This window comes from Caloenas nicobarica, chromosome 4, assembly GCF_036013445.1.
Source record: "Caloenas nicobarica isolate bCalNic1 chromosome 4, bCalNic1.hap1, whole genome shotgun sequence".
Taxonomy (NCBI): domain Eukaryota; kingdom Metazoa; phylum Chordata; class Aves; order Columbiformes; family Columbidae; genus Caloenas; species Caloenas nicobarica.
Genome location: NC_088248.1, coordinates 39,192,445 through 39,202,725, shown reverse-complemented (window position 1 = coordinate 39,202,725; position 10,281 = coordinate 39,192,445). Strand labels below are relative to the sequence as shown.

General features: G+C 40.8%; 1 protein-coding gene across 2 annotated transcripts; it reads left to right on the top strand.

Moving 5' to 3' along the window:
* The first annotated feature begins 423 nt into the window (after positions 1–423).
* Positions 424–10,035, top strand: CBR4 (carbonyl reductase 4). Of its 2 annotated transcripts, none has more exons than XM_065633829.1 (6): positions 424–551; positions 3,545–3,686; positions 4,233–4,353; positions 4,841–4,977; positions 5,637–5,771; positions 7,169–10,035. In XM_065633829.1, exons 2-6 carry the CDS (start codon positions 3,545–3,547, stop codon positions 7,345–7,347), a joined length of 714 nt encoding a protein of 237 aa, XP_065489901.1. In that variant the 5' UTR covers positions 424–551; the 3' UTR covers positions 7,348–10,035. The 2 variants fall into 2 exon arrangements, with proteins under 2 accessions (XP_065489901.1, XP_065489902.1); XM_065633830.1 differs by lacking the exon at positions 424–551 and adding an exon at positions 702–782.
* The last annotated feature ends 246 nt before the right edge of the window (positions 10,036–10,281 follow it).

Below are 10,281 nucleotides of genomic sequence, written 5' to 3'. Positions count from 1 at the left end.
CAGTGAGGGTGACAGGGCACTGGAACAGGCTGCCCAGGGGGCTTGTGGAGTCTCCTTCTCTGGAGACATTCAAAACCCACCTGGACGCCTTCCTGTGTAACCTCACCTAGGTGTTCCTGCTCTGGCAGGGGAATTGGACTAGATGATCTTTTGAGGTCCCTTCCAATCCCCGACATTCTGTGGTTCTGTGTGAGGAAAGCAAACGAAGCTGCTCAGAAACCAGAAGGTAAATTGAAATACACATAAAAGCCGGTTTTTTATCACCCTCTCCGTGCAGGGGACGGCGGGAAGCGCGGCCCGCGCTGGGCTCAGGGCCGGGGCGGGTGGGGGGTGAAGCGCCGTCCCTGCCACCGTGGCACGGGCGCCGCGCGGGGCCTGCGCGTCCCGGCGTGCCCCGCGGGGGGAGGGCGCACGGGCTCCCAGCCGACCCCGCGCCCCGCCGCCCGTGCTGAGGGCTCCACCTTGCGCCGGGCCGCCCCGCCGCCAGGCCCTGCCTCTCCCCTTCCCTCCCTCCGCGCCGCTCCGCCCCGCCCCCGAGGAGGAGACGCAGGGTGAGCGGGGGGCCCCGCGGCGTCCCCGTGGCCAGCGGGCGGCCGGCGGCTCCTGCCCCCGGGCCCGGGCGGCGCGGGGCCTCGCTGGGCGCGGCCGCCCCCTGGCGGCGGGCGGGGGGGAGGGTGTGTGGGCCGGGGCGGTTGGGGACGGTTGGCCCTGGCGGGGCGCGCGGCGGCTGCGGGCGGGAACGGGGCCGGGAGGGACAGAGGTGCCGCCCCGGGTCGGAGGAGGTTGGTGGGAACCCAAAAAAGCGGGGGGTGGCGGGCAGGAAAAATAGGTTTGCCGAGAGGAGAGGAGGGGTTGCCCGCGAGGGCGGGCCGGGGGCGGTGTCCTGAGGGGGCAGCGCGGGCTGAGGGGCGGGGGGGCGGCCCGGCTGGCCGTTTGTTGAGAGGTGTCCTCCGGAGGGGCTGGGGTCACGGGTTAAATAGCTCTCCCGAAAGAAGAGAAGGGCGGTAGAGGACAAAGGTGGTACAGGCGCCGGTGCGGGAGCCTAGAGGAACCTGTTGCTCAAAGGATACTTGTTCTTCCCTCCATTTATTTGACCAGAGAATATGAGGTTATTGTCCCACCGCAGTATTTTTCTCTCAAGTCACAACTTTAAAGAACCTGTATGGCTCTTTTGTGCTAAACCACACAGGGTTGGAAGCAGGCCTTACGCTCTTCCTGTAAACACTTGGTTAATGCACAAGGAGCTTTTGCTGTTCTTCCAGAGTATGGTAAAATGACTGCCCGGAGAGCTTGTGAAGTCTCCTCTGGAAACACTGAAAACCCTCCTGGACACATTCCTGTGCAATTTGCTCGGGGTGAACCTGCTTTAGCAGGGGAGTTAGACTCAGGGGTGTCAAACTCATTTTCACCAGGGGGCCACACCAGCCTCGTGGTTGCCTTCAAAAGGCCCATTGTAATTTTAGCACTGTAACTACTCTAACTACTCCTACATTTATACAGTCATAAAAGGAGTTTGACGCCCCTCGACTAGATTATCTCCAGAGGTCCCCTCAAACTCCAACCGTTCTGTGATCCTGTGAAAATCAGCAAGATTTTTTTCCCTTCTCAAAGAGACCAGGAAGGGCGGTATGATACATTTTAAGGAAATTCCCCACAGGCAGTTTTTTGGGTCCAGTGTAGCTAAACATGTTCAGAATTATTTGGAAAACTTGTGTAGGTCTGACAGTATTTATAAACAGTATAACATGGTTCACTTGGCATTGCCCAGGAGTGGAGGAGTTAGATGAGATGACTTCCAGAGAGCCCTCCTAATCTGTATTATTCCATGTTTCAAATAAAAATAAGAGAGTAGGTATGCTCCGTGCTGGTCAGACCAAACTACGAAGGAGGAAATCCTAGCACAACATTGCTGCAACAAATAGGCAAAAGCTTCAAAGAGTCATTGTAGTAATTCTGTAAAAGAAAGTCATGATGGAGAAGGCAGACTGAGACTTTGTTTCTAACAAAAAAATCTGTCAACAAAATATGGGTGGATTGTTTGGTTGTGTCTTTAGTCTGCTAAGGCAGTAAGAGCTGTAGTTGCTGGGGTGCAAGACCTCTTGATTCAACTCTTGCAGTCTTGCTGCCCTAATGAAGACTACCCAAAAGATTAGTTGTTCTGGTGAGGCAGTGGTGCCCATTTTTATCGTTAAGGAATTACCTTCATGCAAGGTGTCTTTTTGCACATGTTCTGCTGAAAGGGCTGCCACCTGGGATGCAAGTATTTAATCCTCTTCCTGCTCCTAGGAAGCTGATTTCAACTTGCCAGTAGAAGCAGACACATGGGTTGATTTCAAGCACTTGTGCCTACTTTGGGACAGAAAAGGACCCTCTACTCTTTCAGGCCCTGTCATGGAAGAACAAAATCATTTTTCCATTGTGTACTTAACACTGTGCTCTTCTGGTTATCCCACATCAAAAAGGGTATAATAGACCTAGGTAAGGCAAAGGGTAGGGTGACAGGATTGTTTGGACAGTCTTTAGTGAGATACAGCATGGTTTCTATACATAGAAGAGGAACTAAGTAGACCTCAAGGAGGATATAGGAGGAGGGTAAAATCCAGAAGGATAGTCTCTGAAGTTACGACCAGTCAGGGGAAGATATGAGGAGAAACGCATAGTATTATCTAATTAGAAGGCAAATCAAGAACAAAAGGAAGTACTTTTCCACAAATGATAAAACTTGTTGCCTCAGGATGTTATAAAGACAAAGTATAATTGAATTAAAAAAGGATTTATTAAAATATATGGAAAAGAGGTTCATTACTATTGCTTGGATTCTGCCTCTGGCTCCTCAGGAAATCCCGAAACAGCTGATTGGTTTCTCGAGGTTGCAGAATAAAAGATCGTTCTGTGGAAGTACTTTCTTCTTACACTCCTTACTAAATGTCTTCGCTAGCTACTTCAGAATCATTTCGCATCTCAAATGCCTTTTTTTTCCCCCCAAAGCAGAAACAAAAAACCCCTGGTAAAACATAGTATTATGTAGTGTAACTTAGTATTAAGTGTAAATACAATAGTATCAAATCATGCTCAGTGATGTTTGCAACATGGATGTCCAACACAGATGGTTAGTATGGAATGAGACCTTGAGTTTATGTAACTTTAGTACAAGAATAGTGGTGGCAAGAACAATATAACTACTACTTTGTCTTTGAATAAGCAGCCAAACAATACATTGTAGCCTTTAGAGATATAAAACTCATTTCATCAGCTGAGTAGAAGTTATCAGAATACTAGTATTGAAATGGTAGATTACATGCATAAGTTTTTTGCTGGTTCAGAAACAGTTAAGAAATAACTTATGTTTGTACAAGTGGTGTCTAATTCAGGTATTTATTTCTTAGTGAATAAAAAATTAACAAATCACTAGTTTTATAATCTCATATTACAAAATGCTACAAACTAGTAAGGGCCGTGATGTTGACAAGAACAGTTGTTATTCTCTTGCTATGGTGGACCTGACATTCATTGTTCATTTGCAATTTGTGAATTATTTTTGAAGATGGGCAAGGTTTGCGCCATTTTTGGAGGATCACGAGGAATAGGAAAAGCTGTTGCAGAATTACTGGCAGAGAAAGGCTGCCACGTGGCAATTATTGCTAGAAATCTGGAAGCAGCCCAGACTACTGCACGGAATCTTGGTGGTACGTATGCTGCTTTGCAGTTATTTCTTCGCTGTCCAGTGCTTAGGTAACTTATGGAAGTAGTAAATGCTTAAATAAACCTCATTGTTTAACTAGATGAAAATGAAAATAAAGGGTGAGGAATTTGAAAGAAAAGCTATATCAGTACACTTTTGGTTTTGCAATATTCTTTGAGAGAGTTAAGTATGTTACCAATTCTATCTGCAAGATACAAATTGTGAAAGGAATTGTTCAAGGTCACAACAGGGAGACAGTGTGAATTGAGTCATCCTTGGCTCCTGAGCAAGCCAGAACTGAGGCCAGTCTGCTCATGCTGAACTTCTGATCTCAAAAGGCCAGAAGACTAAATGAAGAAATTGTCACATAAGTAATCAATACAATGCTTGAAAATTGTCCTTATTTAATTATCTGGGAATTAAATGGGTTCTTCAAGTTATAACTAGTTAAGCATCTGCTTTTGCAATTGAATCAATAAATTCTAAAGAATGTTTATGAATGGTATACCATCTTTTACTGTTATTATGATGTGCCTTTATTTCAATACAGCAGGACACCTGGCACTTAGTTGCGATGTATCCAACGAACAAGAAGTCCAAAATACTTTTGCGGAGATGCAGAAGAATTTAGGTCCTATTAACTACTTGGTTAATGCAGCTGGAATCAACAGGTTAGTTATTTGTTACAAGATTATGTGTAATTCTAGATGACAGCATCTTATTGTAAGGTGCTAAGGGCCTTTGCATTTAGTAAGAGTATTGCTAATGAGTACATCTGAAAACAGTATTAAGCACTCACCAATATTTTGTTCCTGATGACAGCAAAATTCTAACATATGATACAGTTTCACTGTGATTTCTGTATTCTGAGTTTATGAGTTCCCCCTCTACTCCTATTTCTTCTACTTTTTCCCTATGAAATGGTCCAAACCAATGTTTGATACCTCTCTGCAAAGCTGGCTTTGTTGCCAAAATCATAGCTGACTCTTTTCTTGCTGTGTGTCGTCCTTGCAATGTCATCATTTTTGACACTGGAATGTATAGAACTGTATAAATCGCCATTAATATTCCGTTCATCAGTCATGTTTTATTATGAGTAAATGTGATCGTTGGGGTTGTTCAGTGAGTTCTTTTGGAGTTTTTTTGTTTGTTCGTCAGGGATGGTTTGTTACTGAGAACAAAAACTGAAGATATGGTAGCCCAGATTCACACTAACCTTTTGGGAACGATGTTGACATGCAAAGCTGCTGTAAAAAGCATGATTCAACAGCAGGGAGGTGCTATTGTCAATATAGGTAAGTTGCTTGTCTAATCCAGTGGAATTCTATGTACTACTTTTCCAGAAAGGTTTAGCAGGTGTAACATGTTGAAATGTTACATGTTAAAATCGACTATTTTCTTTGTATTTAGATATTCTATACCTAGCATTTCTTTATGAACTGTTATTCTTTCGTGTAATTTCAGCAACTTCTAAAGGTAAATCCAGCTTGTTTCAGTAATAAACACCCTAGATGTTATATTTTATTGAAAAAAGAATTTTACCATTCTACGTCGGCTCTTCCAATAGCTAAATCTACCAGCTGCTGGTTGTTAACTAAGAATCAAATAGGTACAGTTGGGTTTTGTTTGTTTTTTTGTTTTGTTTTGGTTTGGGTTTTTTGTTTTGTTTTGGGGGGTTTTTTTGTGTGTGTGAGGATATTTTATTAGAAAGCTCTCAATTTTACCTTCCTGGTGCCTGTTGATCAACATAGATATATGGATTCCACAAAAATCACAGATAATTGAGGAATTTGCTTACACCAGCAGTAGGCTACAAAGTACATTTAGTGATGTACTTTTAATTCCTTTTCTTGTAATCTCATTTTCCATTCCAAATTAAAGCTAAAATGATAAAGCTAGTACAAGGTTTCAAATTAGTAATTTAATCTTGTATTCTCTTTGATGTTTATTTTAGGTAGTATTGTAGGACTTAAAGGCAACTCTGGTCAAAGTGTCTACAGTGCTACCAAAGCAGGATTAGTTGGATTTTCATGCTCTCTTGCTAAAGAAGTTGCAAAAAAGCAAATTCGAGTCAACGTGGTTGCTCCAGGTTAGTTTATGGAAAGCTCCTACATCCTTGACTGTTGCAATACATGACCATCAAGACTGCGGGATATTTGCTATACTCTGAAAGTAACTTAAGATAAATTACTATTATTTTCATCAACTTTTGTAAGTTAACGGTTTGTTTGTTTGTTTTCCTTCCTCCCTTTCCCCCCCCATTTTAAAATATAGTGCATTAATTTACAAAACCTTCAGTCTTTTTAAGGAAATGCTGAGAAATTTGGAAGGGTGTGTCTACCTGTTCCTCTATCCATTATTACATAATAATATTTTTTTCTTTGTTCCTCCTTCAAAACCTGCTGTCCTTGCAGCTGGAAGGATTAGAACTAATTATATACAGACAGCTACCCTTGTCTCCTGCTACAGAATGCTTATTTTTTATTAGAGAAACATGAAAGACCACAAGAAGTTGGCGTGAAAGTGTGTCTGTCTCTCCCTGTCTGTCCCTGTAGATAGAAGGGAGAATCTGGAAAGAAAGTTCTGTGAGGACAAGGCTGTGGTTTCACAAGATGATCTAGTCTAAGCAAACTGCCACCCTTAAGAAAAATCCTTCTGTCCTTTTCTGATTTTTCTGCTCATAGCTGTGTACTCTGCTGCTCACCGTGTGTTAGCTCTGATGCTTGTCAGACCTCTACATGAACCAGTTCAGCAGGAAAAATACTTTTATTGTTTGTGAGTTGAGCAGTTCTCTGAAGGGTCCAGTACCATCATAAAGGGGCACAGCTGTACCGTAGAAAGCAAAACTGAGACTTTCCCTTCTTGGTGGCAGATAGAAAACAGAAAAGATCAGCTCTTTATGAAGCTACAGCTTATGTGAAGAGAAGTGCGGCAGTGGGAAAACTGAATATGAGCTGACTGAAAATTGTAAAGGAACATCCTTCAAAATTGTCAAGAAATATTCTTCAAATGAGTGCTCTAATAGAAGTGGTGTAAGTGCTGTCATAAGTACTAAACTATAATGGAAACACTGTAGGGGTTTCTTGCCAGAGATTTTATACCCACATTTTTATTGAGAATGTTTTGGTGAAATGACTGTATTTTGTCTTTCAGAAAAGTGATACTAAATATGGTTTTGGGGCCCAATTTTAGAGTTAACTAGTTAACTTTTTTTCTTTTTTTTTTTTCTTTTTTCTTCCTACACCTCTACAGCTGTCTACATTTTTTATGATTACATCAGTGCTTCCAAAATGGGAGACATTTTATTGGTTAGGTAAAAGTTTGTTCTTGGCTAGAAAATGATGTGGACTGATTTCTGAGACTTCGAAGAATGGTAGCTGGTGCTGAATCCTGTAGTAAATTTCACTTTGGAGAATTCCAGGGAAAAGCCACTAGAGAAATTCAGCTGAATGTTGGGTAACTCTTCAAATATCTCTCCTCTCTTAGGCTTTATTCATACAGAGATGACTGCTCATTTGGAAGAAGATCAGTTGAAGAAAGCAATTCTTCTTGGAAGGTTTGGAGAGCCTCGTGAAGTTGCACATGCTGTTGTTTTTCTTCTAGAGTCTCCTTATGTTACAGGGAGTACTCTAATTGTAGATGGAGGCTTGCAGCTTCTGAGTTAAACACTACCTTGAATAAGTACCTACTCAAATGTCATGATGGTAATGTATAAATATATCATAATTCAAGGGAGGGTATGTGGAAATGAATTGACAATTGATGTATGTCATTGACTTGATGTTCCTTAGACGGAGGAGAAATTCAGCAGCAGTGGGTTCCAGGACGTATGTTTAGCTACGTGAAAGAGTCTGTTTGGTATTATGAAGTCTGTGCATGTAACAATTTGAAAAAGATCTGGTTTTGCTATAGTGATAGTTTCAAACATGCTGATGCATTTTTAGAGCACTATATTTTTATGAAGTCGTGTTTTCTAATTTGGGATAGAGCGGAGATTTTATTTGAATTATCATGTTACACAAAGGTTAATAAATTGCAGAGGCATGTTTATGGCTTGGCAGGTATGACTGCATCAAGTTTTTTCATGTAGGGTGAAGATTGCAAACTCTGTAATTTTTTTATTCTTATCAATTAGTCCCAATGAAGTGGCAAGGAGTTTCCTTTGGTTTTTGTTTGTAGCTAACACTACAAAGCTGGGGGCTTTTGTATCTTCTGTGTACATGAATTGCCTTTAGGAGATTTAATTATATGCCATGTGTTTTTATAAAGACAAAACTTGCTCAGTTCCATTCTTGAATCTATTTACAGCACTCATTTAATCCAGTAGCACTTGCTCATATATATTGAAGGACTGTTGCTCATCAGGGTTGCTAATTTTATAATATTCTGGTGAACAGCACAGTCACAGGCCTTGCCACATAAAAGACTTTTCATTGGTTCAGCAGATGTTTAAGAAACATGTCTCATTTCCAGAGTGTGAAATCAATGTGTATTGCTCTATATCTTCTTGAATGCTCAGTTCAACTGTGTTATGTTGATGTTCTTTAATATATATGTATAGTCAATAAAATAGCCATTTGTTTTATTCAAAGCAGCTTTTGAAGCACAGTAATTATTCAACTGTAAATGATCCTAAGTGTTCTTCTCTTGCTGAAAAATTAAAAAAAATTGACCTCAGGCTTTTCTATTGAGATCAAGTAACTTTGGTAATTGATGTTTCTATCATCTCTGAAGAAAACTATTAATGTGGTTTAGGACCTTCACTTCTTAGCTTCAGTGCTTATTGCATCATGATCCAGATGTTGATTCAGCTTTTGAAATTACTCCCGTCTTGGCACGAACCGAAGTACAGAAAGAAGAGATCTCGATGATAACTTCGAGTCTTTAAAGCTGGAGATTTTCTTCATTTGTGCAGCTGAGAAATTTTGTATTTCTGCCAGAAAATGGTGCATGTTCAAGCTTCTCACAGGTACATATTGAGAAATAATACCAGGAATGGTTGTATATTCAGGAGGTTTTACAGTTGGCTGTGTTACTCTGGAATACAAATACCACTAAAAGTAGTCCTTTCGGGAGACCTTATCTTACTGTTATGTCTTTGTAGAGAGGTGGAAAGTTATGTGTCATATGTGTCTTTGTACCAAAAATATAATTGCTGATTATGTTTCTCTTTGATAGGAAGAATTGACCAGAGAATAGATGATGTTTTTTCTGAGGGCACTGAATGTGAGGAAGGACAGCTGGTACTCCCATTTTTAATAGTCAAGTAATAATATGCCAGTAACTTGGCTCTGCCCATACCTGTCCTTAGTATTTTACAGGCAAAGCCTGTGTGACATATCTTGACCAGAAGCCAAACATAAGAGACTAGAAATAATTTCCTTGTAGTGGGTTCTGACCCTGATTATTATCCCTTGTTTTGTTGGGTAAGGGAACTGTCAAATAAGTTATTAGCAATGGCATTTTTAGTTTATATTTATGATTAAAACCTGGAATAACACCCTCAGAAGAATCTCAATATGCTGCTAATTAGTTTTTTAAAAATATTGCAATGCATACTATGTTTTTATTTCTGCTGTTGCAATAGGACTAGACTGAAGTGTTGGTAGCCTTAAAGTAATCTTTTTAAAAGACCTGTTTTCTGCTTTTCTTAAAACTGGTATATTCGAACTGAAAACTAGTAAAAAGTGGTAATCTGTTTCAGCTTTTACTGTATACATCTACTCTTTAAGAAGTAGTGCCTGTCAGGGTTCTGTCTGTCCTGGTGTGATCTCTCAGACAGTGGAAACAGTGAGTGCGCAGGGGAGGTAGCAGATCAAGTGTGTGGTGGTGTTTCCTTAGAAGACTCCTGTATCTCCAGTGACTTGTGATTGGTATGTTTGAATCTGCCATTTGATAGCTCTGGTTGAGGCCTGCAGGTTCTTACATTCGAAGAGACATTCTAACAACCCTCTGGTTGCTGTGTTGCTCTTGAATTTGTAGACCTCCTCATTTTATGTTGCTTCTTTTTTTATGGAAGTCTGTGGTAGTGGACTGTTGTCTTTATTAATAAACTTGGTCAATATTGTCATAGAAATAAAAGTTACCATCACAAAGCCAGTCTTTGAAAATAGTATTTTGCCTCATGGGGACCGCAAACAGAGCTGAGTGTCCCTGACTGGCTGCATGAAAACAATATATTAAAAAAAATGCGATCTTACCATCTTCAGTGTGACTTTTATCCAACCTGCCTATAATTTGTCTTTCATTTCATGTTGACATTGCTGGCCTTATAGTCTTTGGATGTCATAGCTACTGCCGTCATCTTAATTTTGTTGGTAATTATATTGTCTAACAATAAAGTTTACCTTATTAGGCCTGGAAATTCAACCCATATTTGACTTGATGAGTTAATATATTGATATCTAGTCTGATGACTTTCTGATGTATTTTGTGTCAATGTCTTGCTTATTTCTCTTGCTTCCATCATATTTCTGGTGTGCCTGTTATGTCACTGTCCTTGATGGAAAACGGACACTGGGGTTTTACATCTTGTGCTGCTGGCATTTATGTTTTGGGTTTTTTTTGCGTGTGCATGTTCTTGCGTAGGACCATGTGCT

Coding starts and splice junctions, on each gene's coding strand:
- CBR4 (XM_065633829.1), top strand. CDS start 3,545: ATGGGCAAGGTTTGCGCCATTTTTGGAGGATCACGAGGAATAGGAAAA. Junction 3,687..4,232: donor TACTGCACGGAATCTTGGTG/GTACGTATGCTG, acceptor ATTTCAATACAG/CAGGACACCTGGCACTTAGT. Junction 5,772..7,168: donor AGTCAACGTGGTTGCTCCAG/GTTAGTTTATGG, acceptor CTCCTCTCTTAG/GCTTTATTCATACAGAGATG.